The 17,762-nt window shown below is 47.3% G+C and overlaps 2 protein-coding genes across 7 annotated transcripts in view; one reads left to right on the top strand and one right to left on the bottom strand.

Annotated features, from left to right (window-relative positions):
* SIK3 (SIK family kinase 3) overlaps positions 1–17,762 on the top strand; it is a 91,689-nt gene that overhangs the window by 45,139 nt on the left and 28,788 nt on the right. For 5 of the 6 annotated variants that reach the window (XM_075521034.1, XM_075521032.1, XM_075521030.1 and 2 more), the window contains exons 2-4: positions 4,285–4,401; positions 7,803–7,866; positions 14,583–14,744. In XM_075521034.1, coding sequence (XP_075377149.1) covers positions 4,285–4,401; positions 7,803–7,866; positions 14,583–14,744 — 343 coding nt within the window. Of the gene's footprint in view, positions 1–4,284; positions 4,402–7,802; positions 7,867–11,698; positions 11,951–14,582; positions 14,745–17,762 lie in introns of those variants that run through there. The other variant, XM_075521035.1, reaches the window with a different exon arrangement.
* SIDT2 (SID1 transmembrane family member 2) overlaps positions 1–17,762 on the bottom strand; it is a 103,378-nt gene that overhangs the window by 63,757 nt on the left and 21,859 nt on the right. The window lies entirely within an intron of this gene.

Below are 17,762 nucleotides of genomic sequence, written 5' to 3'. Positions count from 1 at the left end.
AGGCATCAGTTTGAGCACCTTACCCTCTCTTTACCAACTGTTGTTTTTAGCAGCTTAACATTTCTTCCAAATAACAATTTCATCCTGAAATTACTAGCGTAAGTCTTGCTTGGATCCAAGAATGAAAAAAAAATGAAATGTTTAGAAATGGAGGCAATATTTTGTTAATTGGTAGCAGCATGTATGATCCAGACTTGGCATATATCCTACTGCCTGTAGGCTTCATTAACTTCTGATGAAAGAATAGTTAATTTTTCAGACTCATTTTTATACTATTTCACGGTTTAAGAAATTCGATCATGGTTTTCTTCCACTTCTAATTGCAGCTGAATCTGTGCTTTATTTAATGACGTTTAGTCTTGCTCTCTCCTATCTATATTTTATCTGGTATTGGTGAGTGTGAGGGAATGTGCTTGATTCTGGGTTTGGGGTTCTTTTGGTCTTTCATGAGACTATCTGAAAATCATTCTTTTTGAGTAAGTAATATTACAGAGCTCTAGTTCTAGTGGTGCCGTAAACATTACTGTTCCCTTCGGCTGGAGCGGGAAACCTATCTGCCCGTACTTTCTTGATACTTTCTACTGGGGTGAGAGATGGTTTTGTGATGGCAGCAGCAAGTTACTGCCAGCAGGAATAACTGCAACCAAAAGCTGCAAGCCTGCGTGGATGACCCGCAGCGACGGCGTGGATGACCCGCAGCGACGGCGTGGAGGATGGAGCAAGACCCAGGAGGAGGAGGGCGTGCGGTTGCAGGGGCTCTTTCCTGGTCGGGAGGCTTAGGCAGGGCGGACTTTCCCAAAGGAAGGAAAGCGTGCGCTTAGCAGGGCTGAATCCATTGTGGCTGTTTCCCTGCAACCGAGTTTTAGATGAAGTCAGTCTGGCTGATGTGACCAGAGGACTTCAGCCAGTCTTTTTTCTGTTGAAATCCTGAATCATCTTTCAAGGGAAGGGAGAATATTAGCCAGCTGGGAAATGCAGGAATGGAGAAACCAACTCGGTCTGTTCTGGAAAGCCTTTAAGCCACTCTTTCCCTCTGGAAAAAAGCAGTCCTCTGAAACAAACCAAAGAGTGAACCTCTGAAAGCAACCAACCAGAGTCCCTCCACAAAGCCCCAGGTGAAACGCAAGCCCCCACCCCTGAAATTCCCTGCGCTCTCCCCTCTGCGGCGAGCGCGGAGGGGATTTCCTACTTCCACCCTCGCACGTTCGTGAGGAAGCTCTGAATTTCCTGAAACCGGAGCACAAGGTGGTTTCCCCAAGCTTTTTCAGGAGACTTTTACCTTTTATACTACATCAGTTGCTGGAGGCATTTGAATGGAATGAAAACGTTTTGAAGAAACCTCTTCAGAAATGCCAGGTCTCTCCTCCTCGTAGCTTTTGCGGAGGGGTTTAGGTTTGCCCAAGGGCCGCCCGTTTGGCCGAACTCCCACTGAGATCCTTCACAAGAAGACATCTTCTGGCTGGCGTTCGTGTTCCTCTGCTACCGATTCAGGTATCGTGTGTCTTGTGGGCATGGAGTTTCAGGGCACCGCGTGTAAAGCACACGGCGTAGCAAGGTGACAAGCCCGGGGCAGGCAAGCAGGTGAGACGGCAGCCCGGTTCTCCCTGCCCCGTGTTATCAGAGAGAAAACCAGAGTCATTCAGTTCTTCTGTTTTGTCTGGCCCTACCGACCAAGCTATAGTCAATCAAATGCTCTGCATACCTTGAACTTGGCCAAGAGTGTCAACTCAAGCTGTATAATTAAGCTGGGAAATGAGATTTCCTCAGAGCAAATACAGAGCTGGGAAATGAGTAAGGAGCTTAGGAATACTCCAGATCTGTGGATTTTCATGTATGTATTTGTGCCTGAAAATGACTCACGTCTCTTGGTAGACATCTTGGCTTCACTCTTTGAGGAAGCTTCTCTTAGTTTTTTTATGTACATTGGTTTAAGCTTTACAAAAGCTCGTTCTTGCAGGGAAAATCCTTGGTGAAAAGCACGTAGTGAGTACTCTCCAAGCCCCCTCTGGCTCCCTTAACTTCCCCAGTCCACTCCTGAGTATTGTCCTTGAAACTACACGGTGCAGATCTGCCAGAAGCATAGCTAACGAAACACGCGCTTCTCGCCTGTCTGCTCCTCAGCAGAGGATGAGCTGCAGCCAGAGCGCTGCCAGCCTAGAACAGGACAGCGGCGGCTCATCGCCCTGTTAATCGCTGCCGGTTAGTGCTTGGTAGCGTCGCGGAGCGGGGTCCGATTCTGCCGTTTCACCGTGCGTCTCGGCTCTAGCCCCGTTCCTGCCGGCAGCTTCTAGTGCTGAGTGCCAGACCTGGCTGCCTTTCAGCTTCTGTTCTTGCTGTAGGAAGCATGCTCAGTGACTTAGAAGTCTGGAATCATTCCTGTACTCTGAATTAAGGGTTTCAAATCAAAGAAACAGCTTATTGTGCTTGGTGCCTTTTCGGGATTCTGCTGTGTTCTGCTTACATGCAGGGCAGTTATTCCCCTGGCAAGCATTTTATCGTAAAATATGAAGCTTAATTTTTATGTGCTTCAGATTGTTCCCTTAAAGATCCTAAAGACCTTTTTTTTTTTTTTTTTAATTTTATTCTTTTTCTCCAAACAGCACCATGCCTGTTAGAGCATCACTTAACATTGCACTTGGGGTTTGGCGCTAGAGGAGAAATACATGTGTTTCGGATCGTGTGCCACTGTGGTGTTTTTGTCCGTGGACATGGCACGCCTCTGTGTGTGGAGCACTTGTCCTCGTCCCTAGCAAATGCTGGAGTCTGTTACCAGCTAAGCATTTATGTAATTGGGCTTTGGGCTCCTGTGTCAAATCTTTCTGGTTGTGCATCGTCAGCATTTTTTACCGCAGTGCTGCTTTGCATGCCCTTCCCCATGTCTTTGCATGATTCTGCAGTCTTCCTTGACGGAGGTTTTGTAAATTATGCTTTAGCAAAGCAACCAGGAGAAGATTTGTAGAAGCGGTTCTTTTCCCAGGGAGAGTGCCGTCTCTAAGCGAGAAAACTTGCTGGTGGATGTTAATTCAGCCCACAAATCTTGAACTAGGCTGGCATACTACAGCTGCTCGCTCGCACTGATGTTTCTTGGTGGGGAGGAAGGTAGTTATTAATTCAAGGCTGAAATCTGATTTAGAAGAAGCAGTGCAAATGCTCCTCTGCCAGTAAGAGCAGCCTTTTCTCTCAGCTGTTTGCTCCAGCAACGTGTCGCACTGGCTGAGAAAATTGCCTTTTCTCCTGTGCTAAATGAGGCCTTCTGGAGAAGATTCCTTTCCTTGTCATCTGTGCGTGTTGGATGAAACCAATTACTTTCCTACAGTGGACTTGAGGGGAGGTACTTTTTAGCACAGAAGTGTCTCCCTGTTTGGAGTCTGATGGCTTTACTGTCCGTGCCCAAAAGAGCTGGGAGCCGCCAGCACCGGGGAAGGATGCTCGGGGAAGGCGGAGGGAAGAGAAGCGAGGAAGTCTTCGAGGCTGGAGAGCAGCTGACTGGAAGCACTTAGGCTTGTTTAAACTATGTTTGTGTAGCGTTATAGAGCACTTCTGTTTTAAAATAGATAAATAAATACCGCGATTGTTAGAAGCCTGAACCCCCCCGCATTTCCATCCCCGCTCACATTTATCAGCCCTGTTATAGTGAGATGTTGTGTGGATAATGCAACAGAGTCCATTCCACTTGCGTCCGGATTTCGGTCCCTGAAAGCCGTTCCCCCTCCGCGTGGCTAGCTGGCAACTCCTCCGTCTGTCTTGCTGCTTTTGTGCCGAAGCCCTGCAGCCCTCGGGCCGGTGTTGGGGCACATCCTCCAGCGGTAGGATAACGTGGCAGTGGCGAGGCTGAAGAGCGAAGCTGGGTGGTGAGATCTAGGAAACCGGTTCCTTTGAGCAAACAGAAGAAATGTTTGGGCTCGCTTGAAATATATCCAGGAGTTCAGAAATAACTTGCTTTTCAGCGCAGTATTGGGTGCCTCTGTGAACACGCTGTACTGCGGTAATGGGCAATGGCCTAAAAATCCTGCTGCCTCCTGCAACACTGCTCTCCTAACGAGATACCCTCTGTAGGGAAAATATGCTGAGAGCTAGGAAGCAAAGCTTCTTCCTGCCCAGCTTATGGCAAGCTGGCTGGATTCTGGGAGGCTGCTCAGAGATCCCAGGCCCTCTGAGGCAGGGACGATGCATTCTGTTTTCGTACAGCCCAGCAGGGTCTTATATGCAGTATTTGTTTTTAAAAATGCTTTTCCTAATACGCGATTGGGTCAATGACCTCTCTTTTGTTTCCCCTTTTGCTAGGTCGCCATAAAGATCATTGATAAGACACAGCTGGATGAAGAGAACCTGAAGAAGATATTTAGAGAAGTTCAGATCATGAAGATGCTTTGCCACCCACATATCATCAGGTTATACCAGGTAGGAGCACTCTGCAGTGGGTTGTCCGTCCCTCTGCACTATAGCTGTTCACTGTATCGTAGTGCTTTCTCTAGGGTTATCCCTCCATTCCTCCTAGGTGAAGTACTGGGCAAGTCCTTTGTGTTTTCAAGGTCTCAGAGTACTTCGATTCGGGGGGGGGGGGGGAGTGTGGCTAATCCTTCTCTTTTCTGGGAGATCACGCTTCCGCTGTGGGCTGGCCTCTTGCCATTTGTTTATGGCTGTTGTGTGCTTTTCAGTTTCCCAGTTGAAACCGGATGCGGGCTCCCCTTCTCAATTTAAGGGAGAGAGTAAGTCTCACCCACTAGCAGGACTGAAAGCATGCGGCTCCCCTGCTCTGCTCCCCCTGCCCAGTTGCCCCGTGGCCCCAAGGACTTGCTGATCTGCTCTGTGCTTTCCTGGAAGGTGATCAATAGCAGCGGCAGACCTGCTTTGGAATACTGTTTGCAGGCTTTTCCTCCAGCTTGTTTGGTATTTTTAGTCTGCAAACAAAACCACCAGAGACAGAATCCACGTGTGTTGCCTTTTATGCACGTATTTGGTGGTGCCCCTCCGACTCCATGATAGAGAACAGCAAGGAGGTTGCAAGAGGCCAGAGACAAGCCGACAGCGGAGTGATGGGAGCGGAGGAATAAAGGAGGCCACCGCCGTGGTGAAACGTTAAATGCTCTTTTGGAAGCTGTTGGACAGATGAAAGACTCCCTCCCTGGGCCTTTCTGATACGAGGGCTCAAGCAGTGACTTACAACCAAAGAGTGCTGAAAAGCTCTGTACAAACCCTCCTCTGTTGCTTGCGGTCCCGGTTCAGGGAAGCTGTGGGACAGAGGCTCCTCCCCAGGATCCTGCCGGAGCTGACCACTGACTGCCAGGTTCACGCAGAGCTACCTGCCCCTTTGCTGCGGCAGTACACTTGCCAGAGGGCTCACACTCGCAGGCCGTTTTGGGAACGGAGGGGACTTCCATCCAAGCTGCGGATGGAAACTTGGCTCTTCTTTGGGCTGGCACGCAAAGCAGAGAAAGGGCTTTCCAGGGCCCTTCGTCCTGGGGAAGTATTCAGGTGCAAGAGACTAACTAAGATGGTTGATCTGTTTGTGGCTGCCTGACTCGGACGGCAGGCATTGGAATGTTAAAAAGTTGAAATCCTGGGGGAAATACGCCAGGGTTATTTCCTTTTGTAATGCGATGTTTGTGTGTGCATTTTAAGGGAGAAGTTGTGGTAACCCTCAATAGAAGTTGCTGTTCCCTAGAACCAACTCTTGTCTGTTCAAGCCCACTCTGCTTCTCATCTGTGCCTGATAGATATGAGTATTTATTTGGACTCCAAACAGTTAAAACTGAGTAGCAGTGACAGAGGTTAATGTTTAGCTATTTTGGCCAAACCGCCAAGTGTGAGATGCTTACAGCAGACGCTGCAGAATTGCGGCACTTTTAAGGTACTTAGGGAACGCTTCTTTGCAAACGGACTGCTTAAAGCTTTTTTTGAGCCAAAAAAACCTTTTTCAACCGGTTTGATTCCATCTAAAGTTTTTGATGCGATACTGAACGGGTGACGCTTGTGGCTCGGCTTTGCTGAGTGAGAAAAGAGTACCCGCTGTGGAGCATGTTTCATCTGGCCATTCTTTCTGGGTACTTCCAGTGGCATTTATTTTTAGATAAAAACTACTAAAACCTGGAGCTGGGAATTCAGAGCCTTCACAGCTTTTCATCAGGAATCTGAGTTTAAAAATCACATTTCCTTGAGCTTATCAAACTTAAAAGGTGTAAGTGAAAAAGGAGAAAGTGTCTGTAATGATCGTAGTCTATAATGTAAGAGATTCTGTCTGGAAACAGAAATTCGCTTAAAAATATCTGCCTAAGGGTTTTCTGGGCATGTATCGCCATTAAGTGGGAGCTGCGTATCGTGCCCTGTGACACTTGAGCAGAACTGAGGTTCGTCTTTGTTATGCTCCTGTTTTAACACTCAGAATAATAGCAATCCAGCTGTTTAAGCAGCTGCTGTCGTCTGGATCAGGCATGTACTTTTTAAAATGCGGAGTCTACATGTTCGAGTCCTGATTCTTAGTAAGAGCAAGCCGTGTTGGGCTCCGGGTACCTAGCTTCTCTGTTGGGATAATAGTCCATTTCGGGTCAAAAGGTGAACTTTCACTTGTCTTTGCAACAGAAAAGCCAAAACAACCTTTCTAGGCCTTTTCTAAACACCCGGGAGTATCGGAATTGACCTGTGGTGCCTGGCACCGGCCGATCAGTGCTGCGGTCCTGGAAGTGAAACGCGGAGTGTTTTTGTTTTTGTTTTCCATTGACAAAGCTGTGAAACCTGTTAAATAGCATCAAGTTTTGGAAAACGCCCCAAGCGTGTACTTGCCTGAAGGCGGGTCACAAATCGTATTCCGGTCACAAAACAGCCCTTGGAGCCACCCGTACCAAATCCGCAGGCAGGAACCATTACTTGCTGCTGCTTGTGTGCTCAGTGTGGTTGTACATCGCCCACTGTCTATTAAGCATTAAAAATGTGGTTGAGGCCTGTCTTTAGCGTATAGTGCCTTGCCCTATGCTTTTCTTCTCTTCCGCATCCTGATAGGGACTTTCCTCGAAGTTGTTCAGGACTCTGAGGTCATGTTGAGCGTAGGTTTCGCTAAGGGCGCTAGGACCGTGCTCAGAAATCAGTTGTACGCTTCCGAGTCCTGTGGCCCCGCTGCTGTGCCGAGCGTGGCATCGGTCTCTGTCAGCCTCTTGCTGCCTTCGTCTGCATGGTGCCTGGTCCTTTAAAGAAGTCCCACCTAATAAATTGCCGGCCTTGGTGTGTGGGACTGCTACGGCCCCAAAATCCTAATACTCATTAAAAATGTGTGTTAAAAACCGTTAAAAATGGGGTGTTACCTGGCTGAAAGGAGTGGACTCCCTAAAGCAAAGCCTGAGCTCTGGTTTATTTCTAATAGGTCTTGAGTCATTTGGAAGTCGCTTACCGATTCAGCGGCTATTTCCCCCTTTGGCTAAGTTGTGTTGGTTATTTTAGTGCCTGCAGTGGACTGGTTAATTAGAGAGGTGAACTAGTCTGGTTGCAGCAGCCCTGGAAAGTCTCCCAGGCTGCTGGAGCAAGACAAGACCGGGGAGCAAACGCTAAAGGGAGGGGAAAGAGAAGAGGAGGAAGCTGCAGGTGAAGTGTTGCATTTAGTTACAGATTTAGTGTTTAAAACTCGCTGTTTGATTCTTTCCCCAGTTCCTGTCCGTTCCTTCGCATAGCTCTGTACAGCATGGGAAAGTAATATGTTTGATTTGATGAAAGCAGTTACATGTGTTATAGAAGGAATAAAAATTTTCAATTAGTTAAATTTCTTTTTGCACACGCGGTCTCCTTATCTGTCACTTTTCTGTCCTTGCGTCCAGGTTATGGAGACGGAGAGGATGATTTATCTAGTGACAGAGTATGCTAGTGGAGGGGAAATATTTGGTAAGTACATTTATTGCATTCTTTAATCAGATAATGCACTTGGTCGACTACAGTAAACTGAAAATAGCTGCCACGCTCTCTTGTTTCAGTTGAGAGATGCCCTTCAGCCTGAAAACTTTCCATTGACAGGAGGGGTAAAGAAATAAATGATATCAACTTGATGGAAAAATAACTTCCGTAACCTCTGTTTCTTCTTTGGGTTTCATTGACAGGTGCTGCTGCTCCTCTTTTATGCTGACTTTGGGATTAAAGATGTTGGAAATAGTCATCCAGTTGGATTTTAAAGTGTTGCTGAATACTTTGCTTCCTAGCGAGTTACATGAAACTTGTTAACTATAGCGGAAATGTTGGTGTTTGTTAGTAGCTTTCAAAGAAACAGGCTGTCCTGCGGTTCTTTGGTATTTTGTTCTCAAACCCATGTATTTTCCTATCTTTTTGATATCTGATGTTATCTTAGCATGTATTAGTTACATCCATTTTAAACTCCATTGTCTGCTAACAATGTTTTGGCTGAGCTTTCTTGACCACAGAAGCTATTCTTTAAAGGAAAAAAAGTATCTGTGCAGCACAATTGCAAGAACTGTTGACTGATTTATTAATTTGTTTGTTTTCTTGCCGTGACCAATAAGAAACCTGTAGAAATAGAGATTTACTTACACGCTGGAATTTTGTGCCAGGTGGCAGAGTCAGAATTCTGCAGGATTGGTCTTTCCGAGCTTAGCCAACGTGAGCCTCAGAAAAGGGGGAAAATCCTTCGTGCTTGAAGCGAGCTGGCTTAAATCTGCTTCCAGGCAATGTCCTTGTGAGGACGGTCACATACGGCCTGTCAGCTAAATGGAAATACTCTCCTTTTTGTCCTGTTAAGTCACTGCAGTAGATTAATTTTTGATGTCAGAGCCTCTCACTCTGCTGGAACTGAGGCTGAGTTGCAATAAAAGATGAAGCTCTTAGCGAAGCAAGGAAAGCCCCAAATTACGGAAAATAAGACAACTTGAGCTGAAAAATGCTGGTTTCCAGTGAATATAATCTAGTACCAATTCCTCACTACCTTGGTAGTAGGTGGTTGTCATGCCGCCTTCTCAACATTGTCCATGTCCTTTGGATTCCTTCTCTGAGAAGGTGACAGCTGAAGGGAGAAGCAGGCAGTAGCTGATGCTTGGAAAGTGTGCGTTGCCTGGTGAAAAACCTGACTTCCTCCAGCTGAGTCTTCCAGTTGTTTCCTCAAACACGGATCACGGTGCTAGACACCCAACAGTTCCGAAGGCTTGTGAAATTCACCTTGTGCAGGAAGCCGTAATAGCAGCAAAATCACTTGAATGTCTATGAGAGTTCTGCGGTGATCCACACATGAGCGAAAAGTATAAACGACTTTTTACTTTTTCTCCCTCTTCTGTTGAATTTGGCAGAGATGGGCTCATCTTTTTTTAAATCCAGAACTATGTGCAAGCTCATATACAAACTTGGAATGAATTCTCTTGGTTACAAAAATAGCCTTCTACATGAGTCGAAGTGAAAATCTAATTGCTCTCTGCAATATTTTATGCTGTAGTAAATTCAGCTCATTAGCATGGCTAATTTCCATTACGCTGCCCAGCATTTTATCCTCGTTGATAGCTGGGACCAGCCGGTTATGCAACAGCCCTGACGTTTTCCCCGACCGGAGCCGGGAGGCTGTGCCCCCGCTAGCCTCTTCTGAGCATTTTCAGGCGCTGCACGAGGCCCTGCGTGCCCTCGGCGTTAGAGCAGAGAGGGGAAACTAAAGTCTCAGCTTTTTGTAATCGGAGTTTCCTGAGGAGCCATTAAGACTTTGTTCTAACAGCGGAAGCAATTTACGGGGAGGAAACAGCAACCCCTTTTGGAAAGGTTTCCTTGCAGTCGTTAGCATCTCCAGGACTGAAGAATCTCACGTCCTCATGCTGTTGAGGGACGGTATCTCGGCGCGGGCTGGCTTCGCACCCGCTCCGGCTCTTCCGTAGCGTCGTGCAGCGGATGGAAGCTGGGGCTTACCTATTACTAAGGGTAGAACTTTGCCTGCACGTTGCTTCAACGCAATGTCCATCCTTTCACGGTAGGCTTGTTAAGAGTCACTGGACTTGCTGCAGGGATAGCTGCCGGGTGCGTCTGGACAGTGCAGTCGCTGTCACAGTGCCTGTTACTGGGCACCGGGGAATCCTCTGCATTAACCGTGCCTGTGCTGAGTCTTTTATCTCTTTCTTGATTGCCTCAACACCTGCATGACCTAGGTTTTAATGCAGAAGTGTAGCGCTGAGCTGCAGAAGGGCGGGGGGGCTGACAGCCATGGTTTTCTGGGTGCTAAATGCTCGGTGTAGGGCTGAGTGCCTCGTATAATTGGAAATACAGCGTCACGCTTCCGTGAACTGCAAGGTTTTGTTAGAAGTAAATCTAAGTTGTTTCCCTTGATGCTTTAAAAAGACTTTCAAAGGTTTAAACTGTACCATACAACTGTAAATATTACATAGGCAGTAATATAGGATGGAATTTTTAGCCGAAAGAATGGTAGTTTCTCTAAATGGCCACGGTTTAAGTCAGTCAGCATTGGATGCTTGCCTTTCTCGTCCCTTGTTGCTCTGAGCTCCGCAGGCTTTCCTGGGTTAGCACCTAGGAGAGCTTTACAACCTGTTTATCCGAGTTTCCAGTAAAAGGGCTGATAGCTCCTTCAGTGGCCAAGCCGTGCCATAAGTGTCTTTGATTCATCTGTTACTGGAAACGTTTTGATAATTCACTTTGTTTGCATAGCGGTGCATGGGGATCAGGGAGAAGACTTGCTTTTGCTGTGGGCTTAAGCAGCAAAATGTAAATTGTTATTTTTGTCCTTATGCATGTTTAGCGTGTGGTTGGGTTGCTGGTTTGACGTTACGAACAAATGAATGTCTCCTTTTAAACATAGGGTGCTCTTTGTTCCAGGTCCCTCGAGTGTCCTTGTTTTGAGGTCAGACAGAACATAGTCTAAAAGTCTGTTTTGATTTCAGCCGTTCACTATGAATACGGTAAATAATCTGCAGTCCTCATTGACAAGAATGCGGGTACTTGGTTGATTAACAGAAATTCTTGGAAAACTTGACAAAATTATCGTCCGGTTAATGTGGTTAGCACATCTGCTGTCGCTGCCCCTTCTCTCCATCTCCTCCTGCTTCCCCTAAGCTTTCTGAGCGTGAGCTGGACAGACGCGTTAATCAACGTGGTACCAGTCTCTAGAAGGTCAGGCCGCTTCTGAGAGCACAAGGTCACCAAATACGCTGGAAATTTAACTTAATCCACTGCACAGAGGAGATGTGAAGCTTAAGCGGCGTTTGCTTTCCAGACAGAAAGCGACTTAAAAGCGCGAGGAGCCTGTCTAGAGGCGAAAAGTGGAAACTTGTGTATTGGTGTTCTCTCTCAACCAGAAGATGCTTTTTCTTCAGTATAGGATTTTACTGTGTTTTTTAATGCAGAGAGCAGCATCAGGTGCTTCATAAACATACTCAGAACAGCAACTGATGTTTCTAAGGGCTGTGAAATGAAATGAGGCGGTCCTTCCTCTCTGGAAAACACTCAAAGGAGCGACGCCATGTGCCTCTCCGCCTCCCGAAGACAGCACTGACATGGGTACGACCCAGCAGCGAGTCTGTGCTTCTGGACTTGGTGCACTCGAGACCAGCGTGCTGGCTCCCAGCTGAACATTCAGGTCATCTCCGTAACCTCCGTTGCATGAGAGGTTTATGCAGACTAAGCTTGCAATGGTTAATTTTGGCATACAGTTGCCCTTGGTGGTATGTGAAGTATTCTGTAGCTTCATTGTTTCTGTCCTTCCTCTGGAGCTTGTGCAGAAATGTCAGCGGTCTCCAAGTGCTGTGCCTACGTGCAGAGCTTGGGGACCGGCCTCCACTCGCATTTCTTCACGAAAAGTGAAATTTCACGCCTAACCTACAAAGATTTTTTTCACAGCCTAAGCAGGACTGACTAATAAGAGGGGCAGCGGAGTTCTGCGCGTGAGCGGACGTCTGGCAGCGCAGCCCCTGAGAGCAAGAGTCTGCGAAGCGCACGGGACCGAACGGCACGTGTCACTGTCTGTGCGGGGGGACGGGTGAACCTGGTTGGGGCAGAAATATACTTAGCGGAGCCTTGTAGAAATTCGCCTGCTGCAGTAGCTGGATTCGGTTTCTTGCCTGCAGGAGAACCTCTAAAATATTTTTGAAAATGTTGAGAGACCGAAGCCTTGCACCTCGTTTTAAGAGCGCTTGCTACAGCGGCAGGCTGCGCTCCCAGATTCAAGCGGAGTAAAAGATGTGAACGACCTTGCCTCGTTTAGGAGCTGAGCTGCTGTCTGTTGATCAGTGGTAACGCTTAAATTGGAGCAGGCCCTTGCTTAACTCTGCTTGTCAGTGTCCCAGCTCCTCACAGTAAAAAATTTATGACCGTGCAAATGACTTAATGAAATATGATGGGGCTATTTGTGATAGTAAATTTTGCTTTTCCTAGCGAGTGACTTGAGGGTCGTATTGGAATTGGTGATGGATTTCCTTCCCCAGCTCTGGTTCAGATTTGCTCATGGAACAAGTTTATCCGATGAATAGAACTGAATTGACGAGTTCTCCGAAAAACAGCTTCGCTGTTGCACAACATGAGTAGTCAAATGTAGAGAAGTAGGTTGCTGTGCAGTCAGAAGCCAGCAGAACTGCTTTGATGGATCTTGGTAATTAGTATTTACTGCAAGTCAATGATGTCGCAGGTATTTTAATTAATGGGTGACTGTGAAAAATACAACCACCTGATGAGAAACCTTCAGAAGAGATTTATTTTTATTATTTTCAAGAACAGGTATCTCTGTCAAGCCTTCCAGTTTAATGGAGTTTATGGAGTGAAATGAACCACTTCGGCCTATTTTTGGCCAGAAGTCTTTTGAGGTCGACTCGATGGCCCAGCTGAGAAGTAGTCTTGAAGCCTCTTGAAATGGGCAAGGAGATGATAAGCCCCCGGGGCTTGGCTTGCTAGTGCCCCTACTAACCCGCTGTGGCCCGCACCGGAGGGGAGAGGGCTTGTGCAAACCTCTCCGAAGCCTTTCCCACGAGTTGGCGAAACTCGGGAACCCTCCTGGTCCCGCGTGTGGGTCAGGGCGTGTGGTTACCGCGGGCTCTCCAGGACGCTTCTCGGGTTTCTCCTGCGTTTTTTTTTGTAGCGCTGTCCTCAACTCCATCATCTTGCAAACGGCTGTTCCTACCCGTATCTCTTACTATGCTACATCAGTTTTAGCTAGATTTGCTTATAGGGTAGAGAGATACTAGGAAAGGGTAATAATTGTATTTCATAATTCAAGTGCCGCTTACTTTGCCTTTTACACTTTTCCTGGCAGAGTTTTGTTGCCTGTTCTGCTGATGCTTCAGGGGAGGGGGATGCTTTTTCTCTCCTTCCCCTGCCATTTCTACTGCCTGCCTCCTGCCTGTCCATCCCCGCTGGCAGGATAGCATGATGAGCGGCTTCTGGAAGCCTGGTGCTTTCAGGTTTTAAGTGGATTGATTTAAGTTGGGTTGCTGCTGTATGCCTGCCTTTGTGATCTCTTAGAGAGACTTTTCCTGTCCGTGTGTGCAACGTTAGCTTCCAAGGAAAGCCTAGCTGGCAACAAATACTACCTTTGAGTGAGAGTATAGATTTCAACAAGATATTTGAGAGCACTTGGATTTCTGTAGTAGAGGCAAGCTCTATTTCTATAACGAAATGCATTGTTGAATATTGCAAGTATGTTTTTGCACCAAAACAGTAGCAAGTGCCCAGAGACGGGTTATGAGCGTCAGCAACCCCTGCACGTGTTTTGAAGTGCGCGCGATGACTTTCTTTTGATGCCTCGCAGAAGTAAAAGTGTTCCCGAAGCTGTACTTTTGTACGGAGTTGCAGCATTTGTAACAGGAGCCTGCGTGCTTTAGGAGTGTTTAGACCGGCTCTCGGCCGAGGCGTCCCTTGTGGCGTGCCCTGCGTCCACCAGAAGCAAGGAGAGCCTGGGTCAGAGGCAGACGTGCAGCCCCTGCAGCCGAGCTGGCGTAAACTGCGGAGCACAGCGGGGTTTCGCTCCGATCTGGTCGTGAGTGGCTTTCCCTCTGAAGAGGGATGATGTTAAACGCTTTCTGCAGCTGGTAGGTCTTTAGCTAGAAAGCTGAAGTTGAGGAGCTGGCTGTCTCTGTAACTAGCCGGGGCTTCGCTGGTCTCGGCAAGAGTTATCTTTGGTGGGGCTTGTTAGACCAAAGACAAATTTCCTGTGAAGAACCAGAGGGAAGGAGGGATGGCACGTGGCCACGAACCTGCACCTCTCACTGTCGAGGTAATGTGGTATGAGGCTTGGTATTTGACTGAAGGAAAAGGTTGAAAAAGTTTTATTTTGCTGTAGAAAAAGCTTTTAACACCTTTACACTTTTCACAAAACAGTGCTGATTTTCCAGCCAGCCCCGTCAGCTGTCCTCTAAATAGAGGAAAGTTTATAATTTCAAAGCCTTTCACTTGGAGACAGCCCAGGTACGGGCTGGCGTGGCAGCGATGTGCCGGAGTCCCTTTCCACGTCGCTTCAGCGGTGACCCCGTCTGGTGTTGGAACCTGGAAAACACGCTGGTGCCCGCGTCGTTCCCCATCTCCATCCTCTGCGTCGCTTGCCGCAAGCGTGCGAGAAGCCCCTGCCTGGGTTGCGCTCCCTGTGTGAATAACCACTTTGTTCTTCGCTTCGTCCCTCACAGATCACTTGGTGGCCCACGGACGTATGGCCGAGAAGGAAGCCCGGAGAAAGTTCAAGCAAATAGTGGCTGCTGTCAACTTTTGTCACTGTCGTAATATAGTCCACAGAGATCTGAAGGCAGAAAATCTACTTCTGGATGCAAACCTTAACATCAAAATAGCAGGTGAGCTAAGACTAGCAGTGTGGGAGGAAGGCAGCTGCTTTCAGAAGTTAATAAATGTAGGCATTGGCTGCTTCCAGGTATTCAGAAAGAAGGAAGCACAGTGCAGCTAAAGGAAGCTTTGGATTTCTGTGTGGCCTGCTGCCCAGAGCTGAAACTGCCAGGTTGTAGCCAGGAGATTTATATCTCCTTTCAAGTAGTGCAAAATAAAAAAAGAAAAAAAAAGCAAGCTGGTTTGGCTTCGTAGGCAGATATGCGGCTATAGATACTGCAGTGTTCCAACACACTGGGTAATGGGCGAGACGAGTATTAAAAAATTGACCTTGTTTTGAGTCCTGCTGCCAGTTGAGGACTTCTTTGAAGCAGGTCAGACTAGGTGAGAGAGAAAGAATGGAAAGGAAGGATGACAGCGTTTATGGTAGAGCAGTGAAGGGGAAACGGCACTCTTGGAATCGCTTCGCTATGCTGTCTGACAGAGCAAGAGAATTAGCCCCAGTGCCTTGGGTATTTTAGTCATTGCAGGGAGGGAAGCTGAGGTTATTAAGCAAACAGGCCCTTACAGTCTGTTCCCAGTGTTTTGCTGCGCAGTGGGGTTTTCTGCTAATAACTGCCCTTCCAGAGAGCTTGCACCCTGGGCAGTTTGTAGACTGACCTAACACAGGCCTGCGTGTCTGTGATCCGCTTGTGCATGAGATCGAGCCTTGGCTCCTGAGCTCTGTGCTGCACTGTCAGACTTGACTTTATTTAGCTTTGTGGTATTATGTAGCAACCGATTGAAACAAGAGGATTTAATACCGCCCTGGTCATCTCATTTCATGGGCTTTTGATTTGGAAGAGCTCATACTTACCATTTAATTCTGCTAGAGCCTAATGTATAGCAGAGCATTTTTGGAAAGCGCTTTGTTGCCCCCTCTCCTAATAGACTTCCCTGGAGAGCTTGTCAGCTTTTACAAGGGTTTGTAACTTGATTTTAAAAAAAAAAAAAAGTGCTTAGGGCTACAAAACTTTTCCGTCTGTGAGCATTTTAATACTGGGAGATGGGGAATACTCTTCTAGCTTGATACTGTCCTGGAGAGAGGAAACAGTCTTGTTCGTCGTGTTACTGTTCTCTTATGTACCATCCGTAGGTGTTAGATTAGAGTTTAACATTTGATTTGTAGTAAAATGATTAGTAATTTCTGATGTTTCTCCCATCCTCACTTTGTGAGGAGGGAGTGGGGAAGGAGTAGAAAGGAGTGAAGGACTTTATGAAACTTCCTCTGGGCGCTTAATAGCATGAACCATGTCCTCCTTGGCACAAGGATGATAACCTCCTCTTCACTGTTCTGGGAGGAGAAGATGAGTAAGAGACACGTTGCTGCTGAAGCAGGAGCGGTTCGTAGTGTTTCCTATGCGTTAAGCGAATCTGCGCTGCCTTGCGCGGTACAGCATTCATTTCGTGGCCAGCTGAAGGCCTGATAGCTCACGCTTCCCAGGACTGCGCTGCGTGCAGCCACCGAGAAACACCCTGACGGCGTGGGGAAAACGCCTTGGTTTTGCCAGTCAGACTTGGTTCCTACAGTTGGGTAGGAGCCTCCGTCCTGAAGGAGGGCAGCAGCAGGCGCCTGCTGGTCGCTGCCACGCTGGGCAGTGGAAGGAGTTGGCGGCAGGTAACGGAGCTCCTACGAGAAAGGCCGTTCAGGAGGTCTTTATAAGCAGCGCTTTCTGGCGTCCGTTTTACGCAAACGGATGCGCTAATGATTTGAGGCCATCTTGTGTTCATGGGGTAAAATCTAGTCTGTGCGTAGGGGAGGAGGGTGCCTAGCAAATAGAAAGAAAGAAAGAAAGAAGTTAAAAACTAACCCAGGTAGAAGCGGGAATACAGCTGGATTTCCTAAAGAAACGAACACATGAGCAAGCTGACAAGCTCTGTGAATGTCTGAAAAATGTGGAAACTTTTTTTTTTAATCTAAGGGAGTTGGAAACTATTTTCCTTCCAAATCTCTGCTCCCAGAATGGACTCTAGAAGATAGTTCCCACCCTGGTGGTGGTAGTGTTTTACTTGGCAGGCAGATGTAGTAGTGACTTGAAAAGTAGCCTGGAAAAGCTGATTTATGGTATAGGATTTTCCAAGTATTAAGTTTTGTCCCTATAACTCATTAATTACAACTTGACACCAGTTCTTCCATTGTTTCAAGAGCAAAAAAAGAAGCGATAGCAACAGATCTCTTTCACACCAGACCTCCCAGAATAAATACTACAGAAACGCATGAAGCCCTGTTACGCAGGGCGGAGGATCAGCTAAACCTTCACTGCCAAACCCGTTACCCGTGTCTAACTCAGACCTCTTCAGTAATGCATTTAATGTTCAGCTGATGGAAGCTATAGATGGATCTCGAGTGTCTTCTGAAGGCTCTGCTTGGTAGGTCCGGTCGCTTTTTATCTGCCAAGCAGCAGCAACGCAGATAGCTTGAAGGATGCAGTGAGCCAGCGCGTCATCTCAAACACCCAGGGCTGAGACTGGGACTACAGCTTTGTGGTTCTTCTCATACCCATATGCGCAGCCTTTAGTAACGTGCAAATTCCGTCAGCTTTGGGAGTTTTTCAGACTCTCACCCGTGCAGATTTTCTAGCACGTTACTACTGACCTCCATTTGCAGCTTTGCTTCCCTTACTCGGCATTAGTTAAGTAAATGACGCTTAGCAAGATAGCGTAGCAGTCCTCAAGTGGGTTAATGCTGCTGTTCTCACTCGATGGTGACTGCCAATGTGCTTTTTGGGTTTGGGGTTTTTTTGATTGATTGCAACTATACTATTTTTCCATAAACAGTAAGATACAAACGCTGTTACCCTCGCTCTCATTTTTCCCATGGATGCTTTTTCTCCAGTGTACCTTCTCAAAGTCTGAGTCAGTAGCTTCTGGCACCGTGTTCACTTGTGCTCCCAGTCAGAGAGTTCAGCCAGGAGTTGAGATTATTGCTAAATACCCAGGCCTTCCTGGGGTATGGTTTCAGAGAGGAATCTGATCTATGCATTGCTTTG

The sequence above is a fragment of the Mycteria americana genome, chromosome 19, assembly GCF_035582795.1.
Source record: "Mycteria americana isolate JAX WOST 10 ecotype Jacksonville Zoo and Gardens chromosome 19, USCA_MyAme_1.0, whole genome shotgun sequence".
In the NCBI taxonomy this organism is placed as follows: Eukaryota; Metazoa; Chordata; class Aves; order Ciconiiformes; family Ciconiidae; genus Mycteria; species Mycteria americana.
The sequence above is the reverse complement of the archived record's forward strand: the minus strand, read 5'-3'. Positions and strand labels throughout refer to the sequence as shown.